The 23,934-nt window shown below is 42.8% G+C and overlaps 2 protein-coding genes across 4 annotated transcripts; one reads left to right on the forward strand and one right to left on the reverse strand.

Moving 5' to 3' along the window:
* The first annotated feature begins 3,148 nt into the window (after positions 1–3,148).
* Positions 3,149–5,030, forward strand: LOC134643337 (angiopoietin-related protein 4-like). The gene is made up of 4 exons (XM_063495654.1): positions 3,149–3,636; positions 3,870–3,977; positions 4,071–4,158; positions 4,554–5,030. The coding sequence occupies exons 1-4, from the start codon at positions 3,196–3,198 to the stop codon at positions 4,730–4,732; spliced, it is 816 nt and encodes a 271-aa protein (XP_063351724.1). The 5' UTR covers positions 3,149–3,195; the 3' UTR covers positions 4,733–5,030.
* Positions 5,031–6,977: 1,947 nt separating this feature from the next.
* On the reverse strand, positions 6,978–23,902 carry LOC134643446 (dipeptidyl peptidase 9-like). Of its 3 annotated transcripts, XM_063495810.1 has the most exons (22): positions 23,784–23,902; positions 22,982–23,053; positions 21,445–21,535; positions 19,839–20,083; positions 17,945–18,057; positions 16,589–16,762; positions 15,804–15,972; positions 15,320–15,430; positions 15,003–15,131; positions 14,789–14,850; positions 14,595–14,695; positions 14,308–14,485; positions 13,958–14,117; positions 13,459–13,538; positions 10,801–10,971; positions 10,327–10,462; positions 10,028–10,173; positions 9,613–9,759; positions 9,303–9,455; positions 8,720–8,862; positions 8,358–8,469; positions 6,978–8,233 (listed from the first exon to the last, which is right to left on the reverse strand). In XM_063495810.1, exons 3-22 carry the CDS (start codon positions 21,498–21,500, stop codon positions 8,141–8,143), a joined length of 2,679 nt encoding a protein of 892 aa, XP_063351880.1. In that variant the 5' UTR covers positions 21,501–21,535; positions 22,982–23,053; positions 23,784–23,902; the 3' UTR covers positions 6,978–8,140. The 3 variants fall into 3 exon arrangements, with proteins under 3 accessions (XP_063351880.1, XP_063351879.1, XP_063351878.1); XM_063495809.1 differs by lacking the exon at positions 22,982–23,053; XM_063495808.1 differs by lacking the exons at positions 22,982–23,053; positions 23,784–23,902 and adding an exon at positions 21,709–21,876.
* Between the last annotated feature and the right edge of the window lie 32 nt (positions 23,903–23,934).

Genomic DNA, 23,934 nt, shown 5'->3' on the forward strand with positions numbered 1-23,934 from the left:
TTTTGACTTCCTACAAGTTTGAGATTTTAAAACGGCAGATGAACAGAGCCTGATGTTTGTGTTTATTTGTAATCAGACAGACAGCGTTATCCGGCTCTGTGATGATGGAGGTCCTTTCAAAGATAGACACAGTAAATTACACATCATGTAACACTTTTATCTTTGCACAGCATTGATTTTTATGGGGGTGTCGTCATATAAAAGCCTAAAAAGAAATACGCAGGGAGGCGATTACACTCTAGATTTGAACTTTGCCACAGTACCAAATTAAATACATGACGAAAGTGAAGTGTGCTATATTTAGTAATGATTGTAGCATTAAAATGTAAGATTTAAACCAAATATCTGTGCTAAACTTACAAGCTCATAAACATGATGCAATCATTTTTAATTAAATAGAAGTGAAATATTTAAAATCAAGGGTTTATTTATTTAAATAATTATTCATTAAGGAAAAAATGTTTGGTATAAACTGAATATAGAGCAATCAAGAAAATTTAATTTCACCAGAGTCCATTAAATTTAACATTTTACATTCTACTTATGTAAATTAAAAAAAAAATATACATCAAATTCCAGCATTTTTTACATAAATATGTTTTTGAGTCTAGATTGTGATTATCCTTCAAAACAAATAACCCGGTAACTTTGACCCAAAGTAGTCTGTGATCAGCAGTGTGCTGTGTTTCATCTCATCATTTCTTGGTCACAATAATTTCTAGAACTCACACTCAAGCTCAGATCAATAAAACCTACAAATCAAAAATAAATAACAAATCAAAGTCAAAACGTTTACAATAATTTCATTTTATTTTGAAAAATCTAACTTGAGAAGTAGTGATACTATATGTGTAATTACAGTTTTTATTATGAATGGTGATTTTTGAACATAAAAACAAAACTGACATGAAAGGAACACAACATGAGGCTTAAATCGAGGTGCAGCCTTTGAACTGCAGTTCAAAGCGAGTCATCCCCATAGTCTCCCGTGTTGAAATATTAAATGTAACAGCACTAAAAAGCACATTTACCTCCTGGTACAAAACACAGTTTTGGCCTCTGTGGTTATATCTATTATTTTATAACTCATCCACCTGGAAAACAAAGTCAGGGACGTAGCCATGATGACTGTCAGGTCTCTGCTACTGGAGCCTTCTGGAGCGTTTGAATGGATTATCTGACTGATATCAGGAGTTGCTGTGTGGTACAGAAGCTTGTTCTTGAGTTTGGGTGAGTGAGTAGCTTATTAGTCCGTTACTTGTAACTTCTGGCTTCAAGAAACTAACGTGGTGGTGGCCAAAATACAAATGTTCGAGGCTTCAAGTACTTTCATTTTACAGATGATTGCCTGCTAACACAAGTCGGAAAGTTTGGCCTCTTTTGTATACAGTCTGTTTTAGTTCCCAAAACGCTGAGTGAGTCAATCCAAAGTGAAGCACAGACTGACTGGAAAAAATGGTTCCAGGTTTACGCAGGTCCTCCTCCTGTGTCTGCTGGCTGTGCTGACCCTCCTGCAGCTCCCTGCATCACGCAGGGCCACATCACCTCACGGGAAACAACTGTTATTAGAACTGAGCCGAGGCATGGGAGCTACATGCAAGCAGCACAGCCTCATGTTTAATGCGAACACTGTGTTCTGATAGAGCTGAGTAAGGACGTAGACCCGCCTGTGCAGCCGACTGAGGACAATGGTCTGGTTCACGTAAGCTGAGTGCAGCGAGTTCGGAGGATACGTGCAGAACAGCAGCCTGCAGCGGGAGGGAGGCCTACGTGCACCGGGTGTCCAGCATCCAGGAAGTACCCTGCTCCCTGCAGAGGTTCATCATGTAAAAACTCAAATCCTGCTGGTATGAGAAGTGCACCTCTGCATAATGACACATGTGGATAAACAACAATTTTAAGGGTTTAAAAGAGGCTGAAGGAGAAACGCGTCTTTTTTATGACTGGACAAAATGTCCAGTAGAAATGCAAGTTTGCTCTTCTGAGTCAGAGCGAGGGTTTCTTTCACTTTTACTTGCAAGTAAAGGAATTTTTTTCAGTATTTATTTTCCACCATAACAACATATTGTTACTTAGTGACTCCAGTCAAACATTAACCACACTGACCTTTTAGTTAAACACAAACATTTAGTTGTTTGTTGTTGGCTGACTCTCTTATCCCTCTACAATACTCCTTACATTTTCCAGCCTTTCTCTTCCCCGCAGCATGAAACCTCCCAAGTTTACTCTCATCCAGTAATACCTTAACATACAGTGGATATAGAAACATTTGGACATGTGCATTTCATCATATTCCTCGGATGGCTGCTTAGCGGTTTGAGAGAAGTACAGTATCTGAGCCTAATGTGTGATTAAATGTGAAACAGGAGCCGTGACCCGCTGACACGTACGTGTGTGAGTCTGAGCGCCTGGCAGGACATCAGCATCACGTTCCTCATGTCTGCGTGAGTGCGTGAGCGGGGTTTCTGTTGTCAGGAACGAGTGTGTAAAAGGGCCCGAAGGCTTGAACTTTCCCCTACTTCTCACAGTGACTCCTCAGCCTCTGTTGTTCACCAGCATTCCTGATTCAGCAACTGGTTGTCTTCACCCGCTGAGATCATTCAGCTATCAGGGCTTTAGTCTTAAACGTGAAAAAATCCAAAAAGAATCATTGGTTTTTGGGTGAAACTGTTTTAGGGACGGCTTGAAAGCAAATCAGATGTGAAAATAGTGACTTTAAAGACTTCTAAAGGACTTTTTTAAGATGTCATGTGGGTTTTGGGGTCATTTCAAGGGAAAATTTTATAGCCCTGAGCTGTTGGAAATTATCTGCATTTATTCAGATATTATAGAAATAATAAAACAAAAGGTTGATTTGTAAATGAATCAGCAGTGAGAACAGTGGGAAGTGTTTTTGTAGCAAATGAAACCAACAGAGTGGGAAAAAGAACAAAAAATTTGACATCATCAGCATAAAAAGACTAAACTAAGTTTCAAAACTAATACTGTAAATATGTCATGTTTCTGCATCAGTGAGTGTATAACCAGAAATTCAGGCCCTCATTGCATCATGTTGCTCACTTTCCCCGCCCCCCCCCTTCCTCCTCCTCTCCTACCAGAGCTATAAAAAGCCTCAGTGCCTCTCAGTGAGCAGCACACACAACAGACGGAGACAGACTTCAGACACAGCACTGACACCAGATCGGACCTACAAAGATGAAGATGCCTCAACTTCTCATCCTCCTCGCGACCATTTTGGTGCACGCAGCAGTCGGTTTCCCCACTGACAGGAGGGGCCGGGAGAAACAGGCCTCGTGGGACGATGTAAACGTGGTGGCCCATGGCCTCCTCCAGCTCGGCCTGGGGCTCAAGGAGCACGTGGACAAGACCAAAGCTCAGATGGGCGACATCAACGCCAAACTAAAGGCCTTCAACGGCACGGTGGCCGAGCTGGAGAGGAAGCAGCAGGAGCAAGACGAAGCTCTGAAGGCCAGAAGCGAGGGACCAGAGGAGAGTCAGAGGCTGGCGGAGCTGACTGAGGAGGTGAAGAAGCAGACAGTGGATTTAAACTCCAGGATGGAATGGCTGCAGGGAGCGCTTACAGAGAGGATGCTGGACAGCAACGACAGCGGTCACTCAGGAGTCCCAGTGATCCAGGTGAGAGGGGGGAAAGAGGGCTTTTGTGGCTGCTCTTTAACCAGGTAGACACATGAAAGCAGTGCACGCCCATTTTAATTGACCTGAATAGCCCCTTTAAACCTTTTAGCGGCAGCCACTAAGAGTTCTCTCTTTAAATAATAGTTCATTCCAAATTTAAGCACCTCCCATCCCAGACAGGTGGATGTTGTACGTGACATAAAGCTGATGATGTTTCTCCCTGTTGTCTCCAGCTGCTGCTGGCTCAGAACAAACGCGTGGACCAGCTGGAGGAGAAACTCAAGCTGCAGCAAGACAAACTGGAGAAGCAGAGTCTGCAACTACAAGCACTGCAGAACAAGGTGAGCCGCACCACATCCACGAATCGACGTGTTCCCCAGCACCTGAGACGTTAAAGCAAACAAACTTTAACGAGAAGTTTCTGTGTCCTGCAGATTTCGCATAAGAGAGTAAAGGCGCACAGGAGGAAACACGAAGAGATGGCACTGAGGGGCGAGGCTCAGCAGATCCACACAGAATCAGGTAAGATTTGTGCTGATTGAAGTTTAAAGCTGTGCGTGTGTGTGTGCTGCTTTCAGTAGAGTTTAGACCATCAGAGCACTTTCAGACATCAAGTCTCTTTTTACAAAACTGGCAGCCGTGAGCGCAGACACGCATGAACTATACATGAATCATAACAAGTGACATAAGAGGTTCACCTTTGCGCCTGAGTTTATAGCGCTGACTCGTTGGCAGATCTGTGCGAGCACAGTCCAAAGATCAGGGAAAAGGAGGGCAGCAGCTTTAAAAACACGTTGACTGCACATACTTTTATTTCCAGGGCAGAGAAAGTTTCCCAAAGATTAATAATGAACACCAAACTGTGAGCAGAAATGCAAAGTGCAGCCTCAAACTCATCACTCTTCTGTTCCTCTCAGGTTTGACCGGAGAGGGTGATGATCTCCTCCTACGCGGGCAGCGAGCCAGCAGAGACAGGAGGAGCAGGAGGGAGCAGCTCAAGAAGCAGGCGGCATCCTTCTCCACGGCCGCAGAGCGAGAGAGCAACTATCTGAACGCCGGTCATCTAAAAATGACACCGCCATCCCCGAACCATTAAAGCAGAGCGCTAAAGAGAGAATGACTTTAACTTAAACACTGAACTACTGAAGGACTGAAACCAGACTGAGTGTTTACACGCACATCATTGCTCTCTGCTGATTCACTGCAGGGCCAGACACATGGATGCTATGCCATGCTATAACTCATTGTCTCATTGGACATGTTCAGTCATATTGACGGGTGTAACTTTATTCCCTTTGTAAGGGATTTATCCATTTGTTTTGTTTTGTACTTAAATAATGTGCAGTTTCTTATTTTATGGATTTGTACAAAACTTTGAATATTTTATATGAAGCGGATGGAAATAAAACTTTTAAGTTTACCTTACCAGGACGTCCTGGCTCTTTGTTTGTGGTTGCAGAGACTGAATGACGTGACTCCAGGAAGACAGTCTAGACTTTGCTCTTTGTTTATTTTATATTTCAGTGTGATAAACAAATAGAATTATTCACTTATGAGGCATTCATTTCTGTCATTGTGTGGGTCTATATGCAGAGAACTTGGCTCCACAAATGAGCAGCTATTAAACTGCATTTAAACCCGACTATAAAAGTGAAGTTGAAGCCAAAATGAGTTGAGGCCAAACGATTGGAAATCATGAGAGCTACACAAGTTTTGATGCCACCTAGAGGTGGGAGCAAAGAAGTGGCCACTTTACACTTTGCTAGAAGCAGGTTGGACACCAGTTTTCCTTCAGAACGGCTCAAATTTAACAAGCTGCTGAAACCATTCCTTAGAGATTTGGTCCATGTTGACCTGGCAGCATCACACAGTTACTGCTTGTTTGTTGCACATCCATGGTGTAAATTTCCAGTTCAGCAACATCGCAACAGATGTGGGATTGGAATGAGATCTGGTGACTGTTGAGGTTATTTGAGTACAGCATATTTAGTGTCATGATCAAGAAACCAGTTTACGATGACCTTAGCTTTGTGTCACGGTGTGTTATCCTGCTGGAAGCAGTGTGGTCATAAAGGGACATGATCGGAAACAAGACTCAGGTAGGCTGTGGTGTTTAAACAGAGCCCAGTTGATACTAAGGGAGAATATTCCCCTCACCATTACAGCAGCAGCCTGAACCGCTGATACAAGCTGGGATGGATCCATGTTTTCATGCTGTTTAGTGCGAATTGTGACCACCACCCAAATGTCAGACCGGGCAACATTTCAGCAATCCTTTGTTGTCCAGTTTTTTATCTGGAGTCACTGTTGCCTTCATATCAGCTCGCAGCAGTCTGACTATTCTCCTCTTACCTCTGATATCAAATCAACAAGATATTTTCACCCAGAGAACTGCTGCTCACTCGATATTTTGCTCCTTTTCAGGCCATTTTCTGTAAACCCCGGAGAAGGTCGAGTAATACTCAGACCAAGCACCAACAACCATGTGCAAAATCACTTAAAGTCACCGTTCTGATGCTCACTTTGAACATCACTGGGTCGCCTTGACCATGCCTACATGCCTAAATGGATTAGGTTGATGCCATGTGATTGACTGATTAGATATTTGCAGTAATAGGTGTCCCTAATAAAGTGGCCAGAGAGTTAATATTGACAATCCTGTCACCTGGGGGACTGAACAATGAACTTTTAAAGGTTTATTTTTCTTATCAGAGTATTATCTAATTATTACAGAATTGTAAAATAATCTAAATCACTCTGCAGCTCTGTAATAATGAAGCTGTCCTGCATTAGGTCTTCATGAACACATTTAAATTCAGTTTACTGAAAATACCCAATGCACTGTTTAAGTTACCGTGTTAAGTGTTTTTAGTCCATTTTAATAATTGCCTCCTAAGTTTAATAATGAACTGCCTTAAATAATATTCACTCTGCTTTGTGTGACAACTTTTTTTTAAAATACAATATGGTTAAAATGGTGCTATGGCGTGCCAAGGTGGTGCTCTGGTTGAAAGCAACAGTCCTAAAGTAGGTGTGGATATGAGTTGACAGCTGTTAGCCACACTGATCACAGTATAATAGGATGACTGAGGCAGCTCCTGTGTCTGTGTAACTGTGGGAGTGTTGAGGTTCTGCCCATGTACCTGATGAAAGCTGGGCAGATCTCGTAATCACTCACAGTCAGCAAAAATTATTTCAGCAGCACTTTAAGTGGTGAGTGCTGGAGCTGTTTTTAAACCGAGATTTTTACACGAGTATATTCTATAAATTCAATTTTGGACTAAACGATCAACAAAACGCCTTTAAAAACACATTTAATCCGGTGAGAAGAGTTTGGAAAAGATTGTTCACTGTTTATTTCTTCAATATCTGAGGGTACATTTAACCATGTACAGATACCATGTCATGGCAGCTCATCTTACAGATGTTCATCAGACACTTGAGGTACTCTAACAGGTTCCCTGATATGGGTGATGTGAGCGGGCGCTCTTAAACTCTTGCAAGGCACCTCAGATTGCCAACGGCTCTGCCAAACATCATGCAGGTCAGCTTGTCGGCACCAAGGCAAACATGTACTGTGCAAAAGTCCTCAGCAGCAGAAGAAAAAGAAGCTCCCGAGAAAAGTTAAAGCACGTGACTGAGGGAAGCAGCGACAGGTCGCTAACCATTCCCATTATGAATGATTAGATAACAATAAAAGTATAAATTTTATTAATACACAATAAAAATGTGGCATTTGGCTTGGCATGCCACATAAAAATCATCTCTGACAGCACATGAGAAAGAAATCTCAAAGCACAAAAAGACTACAAAGTGTGTGACAAGGAGGGTTAAGCGCTGTTTTGTTTGCTCTTTCAGAGCTTTACATTTAATAGCTTCACATCAGTGTTTATTCACAGGGGGGGAAAGTGATATCTCTGTCAGTTGATACCCAGAAAAGCAGAACTTTAAAAAAAAATGGCACCAAAAAGAAAAAAAAAAAAACCAGACAAACCAGGTTCAAAAACTGGGCACTGCAGGTCCATTTATGCACTTTTTGCATTGCTGATGAATTGATTGTGTTGGTGCAGCATGTTCAGCATCAATCATCATTACTGTCACACTCTCTTGCTCCACTGTGACTACAAACTCAGAAAGCTACAGTTCTTTCTGGCGAATAGCGCCCCCTGCTTGTTTTGTGGCTCAAAGCAACCGATCGGTTCTCTCCCCAAAGCCTCCATCAGCCCAAAGGCTACAAGAGGTCTCCTCAGTGCCAGGCAGTACCTGCCCATCGTACTGACATCTGCATATGATCCCTGTAATGATTTATTGATGCTAAAATGCTGAAGCGCCTTTAAGACAGACAGCTGTCAAGGTGTGATGAGATTTGGCATAGCTTGCATTCAACAGATTATGAAAATCTAGGAGGCGACGCGGAGTTGGACAAATGGAGGAATGTGAAAGAGGAGACAAGGGGAGGAAGGACAGGAAGCGAGGAGGGAAGGTTGCTGCGTCAAAAGGCTTATCAGAGGTTCTGCTGGAGGAAGTGCAGCAGTGTAATCTCATAATGCTCTCCGGACTCTGGACATCTGATGCTGTGTCGCTCGTTGGGGTAAACCTGGAAAAAATAGAAACCACAAACAAGCGTTCGTTTCAAAGCTGCTGCTTCTTCAAACGTGCTGGTCTCATGGTTAAACAGTGCGCAAGTTTGAACCCCGCGAGACATCAGTCAGCGGCCATACCTGCAAGCTGTACGGTTTCCCTGCTCGGATGAGTTGAGACACGAGGAAGTTAGTGTGGAAAAAGTGCACGTTCTCGTCTAAGAATCCATGCAGGATCAGCAACCTGTTGGGCCTGTATTAATCACAAAGAGGGCATATAAAAAAACCCTGATGTGTTGCACCACTCGGAGAAAACAAACACCAAAGAGCTTAGTTTCTTCCTGTGCTGCTTCATACAGAATTTTATGAATAAGTCAAAGTATAATATAGTACTGCCAGAGGTAATACTGCATTATAGTCTCAGCTGCCTGATGGATGCAGCAACATGCAATACCTGAATAATAATGTGTCATAAATGCACTAAAGCAGTAACTGTTTCTCACTCATTGGGAAGCTTGTCAACATGCAGAGCGACAGAACAAGCTTCGTATCCCCTCTGGTTTTTTTCGGGGGTGTCCAAATATCGCTCCGTGTAGCCGGTGTCATAGGCCATCCACAACGTCACCGGAGCGCCCGCGATAGCAACCTAACCAACAAAGAGATCACACAGGAGACGGCGTCATCATTTCTGCCTTTCACTGAAAGTGAAGTTCCAGGTCTGTTCTCTAACAGAGGCGGCAATCACTCTGCATGAAATGTAATTATAGAAACTGCCTAAAGCACCAGGATTATCAAAATCCATACAGCTTTTTCTATTTTTGTAATGCTCACATCCTTAGAAAAGATACGGTAAATGTATCTGATGGAACAAATAATTTACTCCTAAGGTTTCAAAGAGTCATTTATCAGGTGATGGAGACCTATTTTTTATTTAAACAACAAAGAGAGTATTACAAATGTGTGTTTAGATTTTTTTAATGGGTATTTCTGTTTCCCGGAGCAAAGAGGAAAAACTGAACTGACACATCAAACTTCTAGTTTTCGGCTTGTTGGCTGATCTAAATCTGGCAGTAAATGTTTTTTCACCTTAAAGACGTCGGGTCTGTGGATGAGGCCCATGAGGGACAGGAAGCCGCCGTACGACCAGCCGTGGATGGCGACGCGACTCAAGTCTACAAACTTGTACTTGTCTGCGATGTAGTGCAAACCCTCCACCTGGTCTTCAATCTCCACCTGACCCTGGACAGAGGAGAAAAGTTTGAACTTGGCTGCTTTGTTTCTACAGAAGAAAACAAAGAAAAGAGGCTAATGTGTTCCTGAATTTTAGGAAACCTAGGAGAGTTAGGAGAGAGCATCTCCATCTTTAACCCGTACATGTTCGTCTCGTGACATTTACCATTCTGTCCTTCACAGCTCCTTCAAACTTGAGGCCTCGCTGGCAGGAGCCCCGCCCATCGATAACAAGCACAACGTAGCCCAAAGAGGCCAGCGTGCTCAGCCGCAGGTACTTCACCCCTTTATAAGAATTGTTCACTAACTGCACCTGGAAGAAAATAAACTAATGTTTATGTCACTGTGACATGACAAAATGTGGAACAAATGAAGTGCTGTGAATACTTTCTGGATACGTTGTGCGCATTTTTGTGGAGTTCCTTTGTTAACGTTGAAAAGAAATTAAGGATCAGGTCATATAAATGAAGCGTGCAAACTGATTTACTAGCATCTGCAACAGGCTAACTGCACTCACACATCATTTTGACTCATTAAGTAAATCTGGCCCTATGAATAGGGTGGGGAGTGGGAGAGCGAACCTGAGGACCACCATAGACAAAGACGACGGTGGGGTGCTTCCTCCCGGGGACTAGCTTCTCCGGTTTGTACAGCATGCCGTACAGCTCGAAACCCGACTTGCCTGTGAAGCTAAAGATCTCTGGAGGTGTGCCGTCAAGTGGGAAAGCTGGAGACGACAAAAAAACCCAAAACAAAATCTTTAAGTTGTTGTCCATCTTTAATGAGCAGAACAGGAAAACTAAACAAACAGGGAGACAAGGGCGTCAAACCATCTGATAAAAGTGTAAAAATCTGTTTGATTTTAAGGGGAATTCAGTACCAGAAGATTCCATCATGCTCGCCCAAAACTGGGGCTCTTTGTGCAGAGGGTCGCTGTCTGAGCCATTCAGCTTGTAAATGTGGACACACGGCGCAGTGGTCAGGCTGCTGTAATGGCTGATAAACATGTCAAAGGTCTGTGTGAAAGAAAACAGATGAGGCAGAGTTAGAAAGCATCACCAAGGTGTACACAAACACTTCAAACACATATCTGAATGTGAAGTTTACTGCATTGGGTCAGGTTCTCTCATGTGTATTAAACTATTGAATACTGTCCAAGCCTGGCTCACATAAGAGAGCTACTTAAATGATAAAACAGGAAATAATTTGTGAAAATTTCTACAGGAAACAGCGAAAAAGGAACGATGAGACAGTAACTGCTTGTACTCTTAGATTTTAAAAAAGTAAAATAAGGTGACAGGTGTAGAAAGGTCAGAGGAGATTTGGCGAGGTACACGAGTGTGTATTCAGGTACCTGGCTCACAGAGCAGCTGTGGGAGAAGCCAGGTTTGGTGAGTCGGACGATTTCACCCGGCGAGTCGTAGCTCACCACGTAGAGGTGATGCTCCAGAGGAGAGTCTTTGGTTCCCTGAAAGTAAACCAGCTTGGCTGCCTCATCCACCCAAATCTGAGGGCTGGATGAACGCTGCACAAACAAGAAAAAAGCAAAAACAAAAACACTGTTGGGACATTTTGTTTACACACAAACAAAAAGACAGCTGAGCTATGACACCAAACAGTAAGTATCTCCTTTATTAGGTTGTTCTAATCTGCATCTTCTGTGAGTCTGTGTGTTATTAGTCGTCTTTTTTAAGCAAAATGTAGAAATATTATTCTCATATTCAGACACGTGCTGATGCAACAGTACAAGAGAGGTGAGGAAGAGAGCACAGGCAGGGTGGAGCAGGCCCGAGTGTCGAGGTGACAGAAGGAAGAGCAAGAGTGAAAGGGAAGGTTTACGAGGTTTGGAGACGGTGCCGCTGACAAGACGACAAGAGGATTTGTGTTCGGAGTGACCAGGATGGACAAGATTAGAAATGAGTAAATCGGCTCAGCTCGATCAGGGGGTGATTTTGGAGACAAGTGTGAGAGGCAAGGCTGGGATGGCTTTGTATGTGTGCTGAATATGGAGCTGCCAGGCTGGAGGAAAAGAGGAAGAACAGACAGACAGAGGTTTGTTGTATCAGTGGTGTGAGGGAGGAATGCTGGGGATAGGATGAGATGGAGGAAGATGATCCACTCTGGCAACCCCAAAACAGAGCAGAGAGCAGCAGCAGTAGAAGAAGAAGATGCGACACAAGAGTTACAGGAGCAACAAAACATAAAGGCGACCAACTCCGCTCACAGCGCTTCATTAACTGACTACTTACATTTGACGTATACTGTGTCACTACTGTTATACTAATGCTGCTGGCAAATTAGGTTGTGTGTCGTCAACGACAGCAGCTCATTGTAAAAGAAGGAAAATGCCTTTCATTTACTTACACTTACAAATCCTCCTGCCTGCGAGCGCCAATAAAACCTTCAGTATTTTTATTCTATAGAGATTGAAAATGTGACGTCATTCAGGGGTAAAACCGCAAAGGATTCTGGGAACCCGTGGCAAGAGGTACTAGCGCACCCAGGCTTTCAATTGAAATCAGTTACACAGCGATAAAAAGAAACACAAAAAATGGCAAGAAGCTGTTATATTATTAACTGCAATAGCCGGTCGCATGACAGCCACAGGAAGCCGACGGGTAAAGAGATCGGTTGTTATCGGTTTACGTCGTTGAAGAGAAATTGTTCGAGCCATGTTTCCGAAGTAACAAAGAGGCGACGGATGGCCTGGATTGCAGCCATTCAAAGACCAAATGTAACTTCCCAGTCTGCTCCAAGCATTCCCACAAAGGTCAGTGTTTTGTAGTAGTTAATACGTCATTTTTCATAACATAATTGGTGATATGGGTTACAAGCAAGTCTGGCGCTGAACAGAAATTGTCGCGCTATGCTCCTTTGTTTATTGTGCATAAATAGTGAATTGTCCTGACAGAATATTGCGTTTCGCTTCTGTTATTACCACGGTACATTGACAAAAACGTATACTTTTATTCACAGGATAAAACAGGTTTTTTTGTATCACTAATTGCCCAGTACGATTACAGCATACAATATTATTGTCACTGCTACATTTCTGTAATGCCTACCAGAAATTATTTCCACTACTAATTAATTACCGTTGAGCTCAAAGGTCCTATTAATAAACGGTTAACGAATGTGTATTTATGACGACGATTTGTGAGGTAAACTTACCTTTGTTCGTACGATGGTCTTTCGTTCTACGCGGTGCATTTCAAGGTCCTGTACCCATCCGTCGGTAAACTGTACCCGGGCTTGTGTATGTGTATGTACTCACTCCAAGAACCGTATAATTATAAATCTGAGCGTGGTGACAGTTGGGCAGCACGCTAACGTTTTTTGTCCACTCTGTGTGCTCGTAAGGGTCTGACCCTTTCACTCCTTTGATTTTTTCCTCGTATCTTTTCTTTGCCTTTTCGTCGAGTCTGTCTTTGTACGGTCCGGCATTATTCTCCTTCGTTTTGTACATTCCTTTTTTGGGGGGCAAAGAAAAACCAAGAAGGTATTGGAACGGGAGAATGAACGTTTTGCGGTGCTGCAAATGCTTGCGTTTGATGCGGTACTTGGATTGTTTTGCCACGGGTTCCCGGCATGCAATGCGCGAAAGTCACGTGGTCTGTCAATCTCTATATCAGGGGTGCCCAATCCTAGTCCTCCAGAGATACCGTCCTGCAGCTTTTAGATGGATCCTTGTTCCGACACACCTGAATCAAATGAATGGCTTGTTATCAGGCATTTGCCAAACTTGATGGCATGCTGAAGAGGCAATCAAACCATTTGATTCAGCTGTGTTGGAGTAGGGCTGCATCTAAAAGCTGCAGGACAGTAGCTCTCGAGGACTGGGATTGGGCACCCCTGCTCTATATCATTGAATATATATCACATTAATATATAATAGTGACACTACATCGCCTACCTCTACTCTATGTACTCAGGAGAAGTTATTTTGTATAAAACTATAGTTTTAAGTGGCTGCTGTGAATGTGGGAACCCATGTACAGGGGTTGGGCTTTACCTTTGCGCCATGATTGGCCAGCACCTCCCATTCCCCACTGGTCACCATCACCTCCTCTTTGACTGGACACTTGAAATCATCTGATAAGATAAGATAAGATAAGATGACCTTTATTAGTCCCACAGGTGGGAAATTTGTTTCGTTACAGCAAAAGTGCAAGTTATGTACCAGAAATTAGAAAACACTGGAATGCAATAAAATAAAATAAAATACTATATACAATAGAATAAAATAGAATAATATATACAATAGAATAGAAATGCTATATACAACTGAGTAAGAAATTACAAAAGTATGTGATGACAGAGGAGCAAATGTGTCACATAGGTCGTGTGAGTGGCACAGTAAGAACAGCACAGTAAAACTACGTTACAAACCCAGAAACATCCCAGGAATACCGAATTGTTCATAAAATAAATAAATCTCACTTAAAACCATGTCAAAGATGTTCTGCATGAACAGTACAGATGAGTTAGTGTGTGTCTGCACATGGTGTTACCTTCAGAGTGCGTGTAGCCTTTGGCCCAGTGATGGCTGCCCCGCTGTAACACTGAGGTGATCTTATACAGGTGGCAGAAGCCAGTTTTGGACTCGTTTACTGTGATGAAAGTGATCTCGTCATCACTGGTTTGGATGAAAGGATGGAAGATGTCATGGACCTGTGTAGGAAAGACAAACAAAATGTTTTCGATCCAAGTCCAGAGTAGGATTATATTTAAAGTAATCAAGCCTTAATTGTAAACTTCACAGCAAACATCTGCCTCTGTGCCACTCGGGCTGATTGAAACATGAGGGGAAACTAATCTGAGAAACAACCAGGCTCGCTAAAGACGTGCTGCTGGTGCTCACATTGATCCAGATGCCGCTGGTCTCTTGGTAAATGATGAAAGGGTGGACCGAGTCTCCGAGGGCCTCCAGGCTCTCCCGTCTTTTGGCTTCGTCCTGATGCGCTGGGATGAAGAGTTCAGGAGGCAGCAGGACCAGCTGGAGATTCTGCTGCCGTCGGTCCATCATCACCGCCCACGCGCTGACACACAAACACAGGAGAGCTGTGATGCAACGAGAACATGTGCCCTATACTGACAAGTTTACTTCTGGGCTTCCTGTTTTTAACTATTGATTATTTTCTGGCTTACTATCGGCCGTCTTTGGTCCATCCGGCTCTGGTAATGTACTCTGCACGTGGGAACAGGCTGTTGAAGGGAACAGGTAGCTCCTTTTCCTGTGTGCTGACAATCTGAAGAGAGAAAAACACCAATCAGACCAGCTCACATCAGTGCTGCGTTCACTGTGGGGGGGGAAACTCACTGAACTCTGAATGAGCACTTACTCTGCCTTGACTGTCTGTTCGTATTTCTGCTATTTTGAGGGTGATATCAGGATTTTTGCTGCCTGAAAAAGAAAGTAAGCTGATTTATGTACCAAAATATAAGCAAACATTTTACATGAGCACATGTATAAACACAAACTACACCCAGCATTAGGAGTTAAGCCATGTAGGACTATATGTAGAACTTTTGTGTAGGTTTCTGCTGATCTGATACCTGCATGTGGGTATCTGTACACATCTGTCTTGCGCTCTTCCAGAGCCGGAGACGGGACGTGGATGATCTCTACCTCAGACTCATCCACCTCTTCATAGAGAACCTGTAGAGTTTTCCCGCCGTCTGCCTCTAAACCAATGAGAACAGCCAGAAAAGTAAGCAGCTGTGAGGATTATTTAAAGGTCTTTGGAAGAAACCGAACATGAAAGCTTGTAGAAATGATTTCACGAAGAAGCGACTGGTCTCACAAAAACTGTATTAATAAATATCGTGAGTCATTTTCTAATGAATGATAACTACAAAATCAATGTACTCACCTTCACGAGCAGCCGGACACCACCAGTATCCAGTGAAGCGATCAAACTCTTCCTGGGTGACAAAAGTGGCTACGCCGGCAGATTTAGGATCCTCTTTGGGGTTATCGATACCTACAATAAAAACACGCGAGAGACGAAACACGAGAGTGAGCTTACATTAAGCAACCTGTGCCATCCCTGCCAGGGTTTGACCTCCAGTTTAAGTTTACGGTGCTGTGGCTGACTTGAACAGCCGCTGTTATGCTTCTGTAAATATCTGGTGCCATCACTGGCTTCATGCACCACAACTAACAATGACTTGATTTAATAACTAATATAAACTACTGTCTCACAGCCCCAAACATACCATAAACAAAGAAAGAGAGAAAAGGATGAATTACAGATGCTTTTGAGTCTATTTAGTTGGTTTAAGGGAAACCATTTCAACTACAAGAAAGGAAAAAGTTGAAGGGAACTTGATAAATGTTACAGTCACAGTTCACACCTTTGTGGCAGAAGGTGAGTCTCTTCTCTTCCCCTGTCTCAATACTAGTCACCCAAATGTCATTGTTGTTGATGAACCCGATGAAGCTGGGGTCACCGGGGCAGATCTTGGGGTCCATACGTGTGCCTGAATTCTGGCTCGTAATCTCTGTGGGATTCATCGGAGAAGTCTGGGGGAAAAAAAAGAAAAAGAAAAACAAAACATTAATTATAAGATGCAGAGCCGCCTCTTCTTCCTGCGGCAGCTGAGGTCATTTGGTGTGTGTGAGGAGATGCTGCATATATTTTAATCACACTGTGGTGGCCAGTGCTTTCTTTTATGCTGCTGTGTGTCGGGGGTAAAGACGGAGGTTGGACTTACTTAAGACTGTGGTGGAGATGGGCACATCTCAACTTGTCCCCACTGGAATAGGACTTTTTTCCTGTTTATATTGTATTTTTATCACTATTACTAACATTATTTAATTAGATGATTTTGTATTTTTGGCCAGAGGGATTTTTTTTTTTTTAAATAAAGATGCTGGATATTTGAATTTCCGCTTGGGGCAAAGTAAAGTATCGATCTGTCTATTATCATGGATTTATTCTGATCCCTGCTGATGCTTTGCAGGGTTGAGGGGGATGGAGAAAACTTCCAAGATACGTGGAGTGAAGCGAGACTGCAACGTTTTATATTTAGTGATGCACAAAAATCAGATGTCCTTCCCAACTAGCCTCATCGGGTCTGTAATTTTCAGCCTGTGCTCTGCAGCAGTGAGAGTCTTACTTAACTGGCCTTTAACTCACAATGAAGCTGCTGTTCCCACCATCACGGCAGTAGTACAGGCTGCTGTTGGCCTGGAACAGGAAGAGGCCGCTGGGTCGGTGGTAGTCATAGGAGGTGATGCCAGACACCCCCAAACGCTTCCTCTCTCGCAGCAGCTCTTCTTCCCGAGAGAAGCCTCCGTGGTGAGGGCTGGCCTGAGGTCAGGAGTGACAAGAGAATGCACAACGTGACGGTGAGGGCGACCAAAGTCAAGGTCAAAAACAGTTCGTTCATGGCGTGGAAAAACAAAAACAAACAAACAAAACATGACCAAATTCCTAAATTACAGAGAGCATCTCTGTGGACCAGGAAATAAAAGCTGTTCTCTCGCTTCAGCAGGAGCAAGCTTTGTTTGTGAAATCAGTGCAGACCAGCTGGATAGCAATTAACATCAATCATGTGGTCTCATGTGACCTGAGTGTTCGAGTTAATTTGTCTTCAGGAGAAGATTTACAACAGCAGTTTTAAGCTCCATAAGGAGAGGTGCAATTATTTAGGAAATGGCTCACAATAAACCTCTAAATAATTAAATAGTCCTAAAGGGGAAATATCAAACACATTTCCAGGTCTATAGTTTTATTCAGGGGAAATTAAAAACACATCACATTAATATTTCACAGGTCCTTTACACAGCCTCTCAGACCAGACGCCGTCTGATAAAGAGACCGTTTCATCCAGCATTCCCTCAGCTGACAACAACAACATACAGCTGTAGTCAGACTCATTCATTATATTATGACCATTTTTTTTAATCAAATGTAAATTCTGCTGCACAATCCCTCAGTTGTAGTTGGCCCTGTGACACCAGTGACCATCCCTCTGCTTTCTGGCTGCATTCGCTGCTAACTGAGAAGGTGCACGGTCAAACCCAGCGGATTCACCTGGTTGGTGCTTGACTTGAGCCCGACATGGAGCTTCCATGCATTCACATATGTAAAGTTTTATGCAAGTTAATGGTGTTTATGAGGTCAGACAGTCTTTGCTCTCAACTTTCAAGAAATATTTTTATATAAATTCACCTGTAATTCTTAAACGTTTTACCAAATACAAACTTTAAAATCATCACTGTAAATAAAGGGCAAAAAAACAGTAAGCCCCTTTAACCTCCTGCGACCCTGCATCCTCATTTGGGGACATTACCTTTTGGCTCTTTTGCACCTTCTACTCTGCTCAACAGTGCTCAACATTCTGCTCAACAGTGTTTTATATTTTGTTAAAGAATGCCAACGTTATTAAATAAATGCACTGTTCATATGACGATACACAAAAACACGTCTGAAACGAATGTCAAAACATCCGACTGGACAGAAAGATGAGGACTAAAAATTCTTCCTCACCTGAAAGTGATCCAGCATTGGTTTCCAAGACAAAACCAACAGGGCATCTTTGCGGATCTTCTTGGGAATGTCTGAGTAGAGTAACGCATTTTCCCTGCTGGCGTAAGGCATTCCTGTGAGGAAACATACCACAGAAGGCATCAGACCAAGCAAGGCTAGCTGGTCTTGTTGTAGGCGCGCTCTGGTTCGACCGGCATTCGCAGCAGTAGTGTTGGCTTACACAAGCTTCTTACTGAGGAACATACCGTACAGAGTGCCAAGATGAGGGGGCAACCCTTGTACCACAGGGCTAATGCAAAGGCCCAGGTTCAATTCTGCCCTGAGGCCATTCACAGCACGTCTTCCCCTGTGCCTCTTTCCCGTTTTCTCTCTACTGTCCCTTCAAAATAAAGGCTAGAAAGCTCCAAAAATATAATAAAAGAAAACTCAAAGTCCATAATCAGGGGTTTCCATGGGGTTTTAGACCTGATTGTGTTGTCTCCCATCTAATCAGTGTGTTCATGTACACGTCACCAGCTTACAGTCAAAATCCTGCAGTAAGGTCTTAAACAGAGACAGGTTTAAGACTGAATTCAATTCAGTTTTATTTATATAGCACCAAATCACAACAACAGTCACCTCAAAGTGCTTTATGTTGTAAGGTAAAGACCCTACAACAATACAGAGAACACCCCAACAATCAGATGACCCCTTTAAGCAAGCACTTGGCGACAGTGGGGAGGAAAAACACCCTTAAAACAGTGAAGAAACCTCCAGCATTGCAAAGCTAGGGAGGGTCCGCCATCTGCTGCGACAGGTTGGAGGTGAGGGGAGGGAGACAGGATAATAATAGCAACAACTAATGACAAGACCCTTACTGTCTTGTCTTACATGATCACTCTTCAAAAAGGTTTGTCCATGTAAGTGTACAGTTAGCTTTTTGTGTGCAGCTGTCTTGTGGCTGCATAAAAAAAAAGAGAAATGGCAGCTGATGTTTGTCATCACAGATGTTTGACACAGACAACACATTTGTGTGCTATAAAATGTTCTAATAATCCAACTATGCAGTTCACAGAAAGGAAAGAATAAATACTTGTGTAAGAAGTTATTTTAAAAGCATGAGGTAGGTGTTTTTGGTTTGTTTTTTGCGCGGCTAGCTATATTTGAGACTGAACAACAAATCTATTAAATCAGTTTGGGAAGACTCTACAGCAAAACTATGTAACTTCAGCTAAATGACAGTCAGGGGAGGCAAACAGCAATTAAAGGATGATGGCCAATGAAGCATAAATACATCACAAAGATAAAAAACAGGCATGAGATCAACATCTACCACACACTTCTGGTCACAGTGAAGGTCTAAATATAAAAAGAGCATTCAGACCAGGCGGTAACTGTTAAGGTCTGACTGGTTGACAAAACAACCAAACCATCAGTTATGGTTAGCAGTTATAGCTGACTAAATTAGTCAACATTACACAGCTTACTATAGCCAGGTATCAAAATGTAAAACTCAGAGCAACAAAAACTAGCAGCCATTTTACAGGAATCCTGTGTGCTACAGCTGCAAGATGAGGGGGAAAAAAAAAGCAGAAATATGTCCACAATGCAAAATGTTGTTCCACATTTTTTTCCAGCACACACTAAAGCCAGTGCAGCTCTGTGGAAATCAAATGAACTCGAAAACAGGTGCAGGCTGGCAGCTCTGACTCACCAGCTGCATCCACAGATTTTTCACAGACGTGTGCTACCTTTCAAAGAGACTGAACGGAAGCCACTGAATCTGCAAGCCAACAAGTCACGGCCGCTAAAAAATGCCTCTGTGAGCTCGGGCTTCTTACACCGCTTGTGGAAAATGACATGTTTTTTCAGCCATTCATGTGTCAGACCTCGGGTTTCAGTTACCGCCGCTCACCAAGGTAGTAGATGCGGTGAGAGTGCGGGCTGCTCTCGTCTTTCTGGATGAACTGGAAGTCGTGCGGTGCCTTGTTGATAACCACGCCGGTGTTTTTGCGGCTGTTGTGGATGATCTTCCGCAGGCCATCCCACGAATGTTTCTCCACCTGGAACTGGGTGGAACTCACGTCCTCCATCTCCACCACCTCTGTGCTGTCTGAGAGCTCGTCCACCCCGGTCATGCCTGCCAGTGCTGCTCTCACACTGTCGACAGACATTTATACAGATTAGCGTGATCTGCCTACGCTCAGCCCACAAATAAAACAAAACCATTAGGCTTCTAAATATATGAAACGCTCTAAACCACAGATGTGAAATTCAACTTACCTTTGATCGTAAGTGGGCCAGATCACTAAAACTCCCCTTTCTGTTAGTCTAAAGATATTAAACTAAGCATTTAATCCCTGAAATATCTTAATGTAAGACAAATAAATGTAATTTCTACGGGCCCGTTCTTTAAACGACCATAACTCTGCTACCGCTTGTACTAGAGACAAAATTCAGGAGAAGAAGAGAAGATGAGCGTATCGGGGTTATTTGGGAAATCATGGTGGAATAAAACACTCACAAGGCACCGCTGCCTGAACACAGACAGAAAATTTGGCTCCTCCTAGATTTTATCATGTATGCTTCCCAACTTCTCCTGAATGATATGAATAATTTTGTAATTTTACAACCCAAATTATATAAGTCCAAGCAGCCTGTGTGATACTTGGGTGATGATGATTACATGAATGGGGAAAGTCCTAATCAGCTGCAAAACCTACAGTAAAGTTAAACAACTACGGACTGCTTCACGTCTTCCAAAGCTATCCAGGGGGCTGGACTGGATCGCTTTGCCAGGCCGATTTTAGCCCCCACGCCTTATGTTTGACACCCATGGTTTAACCAGTTGAAATCAATCCTCTAAGACAGCAGTCCCCAACCTTTTTTGCGCCACGGACCGGTTTGTGCCCGACAATATTTTCACGGACCGGCCTTTAAGGTGTCGCGGATAAATACAACAAAATAAAACTAGTACCAGTACCAAAAAAAATACGATTTATTCATAACACACGTGAAAAGACCCAGGAAAACCGAGTTAACGAAAAAAAACCAATAACAAAATAACGCTAAAAACCGATAAAAACCCTGAAAACCATACATTTCACACCCGAGTCTCACTCTCGCGGCCTGGTACCAAATGACTCACGGACCGCTACCGGTCCGTGGCCCGGGGGTTAGGGACCACTACTCTAAGAGATCTTTTGAAGTCAACAAATGCTGCTAATTAATTGGCATGAAATTCAGCACCGATGTTAAAGACTTTGGTGTTTACTGGTCCATTTACCCCACCAGCAGGTCAGTATTTTAGCTTGTGAGATACTTCAGTCTATGATCAAATATCTACAAAGCTAATTAAATTCGTCAGAAAATACTTCTATTCTAATGATGAACATGTTAATCTTAACACTAGCTTTAAGCTTTTCTAAACTTTTTGTTCATTAAACCTGTGAAAATTGTTAAAAAATGATTTGATTGAGCTGAAAATTCAAACCAAATGACAGTCAGATAGCTTCACCTACCTTACCTCGCCGTCTTCTGTTTTGTCTTCAATTTTCGGCCTCTTTACTCTGTGCATTAACTGTTCAACCAGACTGAACCAGACCTGACACCCTGTAAAACACCAGGCAACCACATAAAAACTGGGAAACTTTCTTTCCAGATCACAGAAATTCAACAGCATGGCGACAGCTCGTCTAACTCGGTCTAATAACAAAAGCAAACAGAAACTACAGCAATCCATAAGCTAATCTAAGCTCACAGGCTATGAACAGTGAAACTGTTACTGGGGTTGAGGCCCTGCTCTTGTCCCACATCTCTGCACTTCTTCATGGAGGAGCTGCTGTTCTTCAGCTTGCCATATTCCAGCTGAGCATTTCTCATGTGAAGCCTCACCGAGTGTGACTCAGCTGCATGACTCGAACACTACAGCGTCTGTGTCATAAGTGTGGCAAATTTCACACTGCAACTACGCATTTTACTGCAGCACTGTAGGCTGTTCTGCTGCCTGGATCCTTAACATAGTGTACAGCACACACTGCAGTATTTTTCCAGAAGTTAGCCAACTTCAGGGATTTTGCCACACTGGGAATAGTAGGAATGATATACAGTCACCGGACACCTTTTCAGGTACACCTGTTAAACTGCTTGTTGACACTAATCAGCCAATAACATGGCAGCAACTCAGACCATCAGAATGTGGAAGAAAGGGGATTTAAGTGACTCTGAACATAGCATGGTTACTGGTGTCAAACAGGCTGGTGTGACTATTTCAGATATTGGTGATCTACTGGGATTTTCCTCCTGTGTGGAAAATTCCCACACAACCTCAACTGGGGGTTACCAGAGAATGATTTAAAAAAGAGAAGATATCCAGTGAGCAGCAGTTCTCTGTGTCAGAGGTCAGAGGAGAAGGACCAGACTGTTTCATAAATGAAGGCAACGGGAACTCAAAAAACAAAAACAAAAAAAACCACAAAGGTTATAGTGCAGTAGAGCATTTCTGGATTCACAACACCTTGAAGCAGAAGGACTACAGCAGTAGAAGACCACACATTTACCACTCCTGTCAGCTAAGAATAGGAAACTGAGGCTTGAATTTAAACAAGCGCAACAAAATTGGACAACAGAATACTGGAAAAACATTGCCTGGTCCGATGATTCTTGATAGTGGGGAATAAAGCATTGATGCTTCATGCCTTGCAGCAACGCCTCTTGCTGGTGGTAGTCTAATGGTGTGGCAGATTTTTCCTTGGCACATTTAGGACCCTTGATAAAATTTGATCATTGTTTAAACACCACAGTCTTCCTCAGTGCTGTCACTGAGCATGCCCATCAGTGTACCTGCTCTACCAGGATAACGCACTGTGTCACAAACTTCTAATTATCTCATATTGGTTTCTTGAACATGAGTTCACCGTACTCAAATGGCCTCCACAGTCACAGATCTCCAATAGAATGCTTTTGGGATGTGGTGGAAGACTTGCATCATGGATGTGCAGCTGACAATTTCAGTCATGTCAATATGGACCAATAATATCTGAGAAGTATTTCCAATACCTTGTTGAGTCTATGCCATAAAGATTTTAGGCAGTCTTGAAGGCAAAAGGGAGTCCAACTAGCCCGGTGTACCTAAATAAATGTCCAGTGAGTGTATACAAGTGAAGAAAAAAAAAACATAGCTTAATGATGTAAACATGTATTACATATGGTAAAACAACAACAAAACTTTAGTGCCTGATAAATAGAGAATATGAGCTGCTTAAAATACCAATTACACGTTTACAGTCCTCAGGCTAAAATATTACTGAATATTCCCCAACACCTGTCAGGGCATCCAGAAAGTGTTGTGTCACTGTATTTAACTTCTACTGACTGCTAGCTTAAATGTAGATTAGACTCATTTGACTCCACAAAAGACACCGTGAGAACCTCGCGTTTCATTTTTGACATCCGTGTCCTCTACATCTGTACATTTTTATGTTTCACTGACACCATAAAAACGCAGATTCGCGTTAGAAACAGCGGCTCAGTGTCACTATTTCTGCCCAGGCTGACACTTATGCTAGTAAACTTAAAGGTCTAAGCTAATAACAGGCTAACAGAAAACTTCTGGCAGAGTGTGTCCTAAGCGCCAAACTTTGCAAAGCCTAACCATCCAATAATTATATATGCATATATATTATATCCAATAATAAAACACCCTGTGGCTGTGATGCGCTGCTGGGAGCTAACACGTTAGCCACCCATTAAACAGAACAGAAACTAGCAAGCTAGCTATTGGGTAAACCAGAAGAGCACAAAACAGAAAACGTAAGAAACAAAGCAAAACAAAAAAAATAACCACTCGCTTCCATCTTACACTTTCTGCCCGGAGACCTTGAAGCTGTATCTCCTTTTGTCGAATAGACGTCTGTGTTGAAAAGTCGTGATTAATTAGAGTTAACTACTTTTCAGAGACCAGGTAGCTTGATGCTAATACGATAGCAACGCGGAAATAGATTGTGAATCAA

Source organism: Pelmatolapia mariae, linkage group LG15 (genome assembly GCF_036321145.2).
Source record: "Pelmatolapia mariae isolate MD_Pm_ZW linkage group LG15, Pm_UMD_F_2, whole genome shotgun sequence".
NCBI classification, from domain to species: Eukaryota; Metazoa; Chordata; class Actinopteri; order Cichliformes; family Cichlidae; genus Pelmatolapia; species Pelmatolapia mariae.

Coding starts and splice junctions, on each gene's coding strand:
- LOC134643337 (XM_063495654.1), top strand. CDS start 3,196: ATGAAGATGCCTCAACTTCTCATCCTCCTCGCGACCATTTTGGTGCAC. Junction 3,637..3,869: donor CAGGAGTCCCAGTGATCCAG/GTGAGAGGGGGG, acceptor TGTTGTCTCCAG/CTGCTGCTGGCTCAGAACAA. Junction 3,978..4,070: donor TACAAGCACTGCAGAACAAG/GTGAGCCGCACC, acceptor TGTGTCCTGCAG/ATTTCGCATAAGAGAGTAAA.
- LOC134643446 (XM_063495808.1), bottom strand. CDS start 21,805: ATGAGAAATGCTCAGCTGGAATATGGCAAGCTGAAGAACAGCAGCTCC. Junction 21,536..21,708: donor AGAGCAGGGCCTCAACCCCA/GTAACAGTTTCA, acceptor GGTGTTTTACAG/GGTGTCAGGTCTGGTTCAGT. Junction 14,696..14,788: donor GAACAGACAGTCAAGGCAGA/GTAAGTGCTCAT, acceptor TTCTCTCTTCAG/ATTGTCAGCACACAGGAAAA.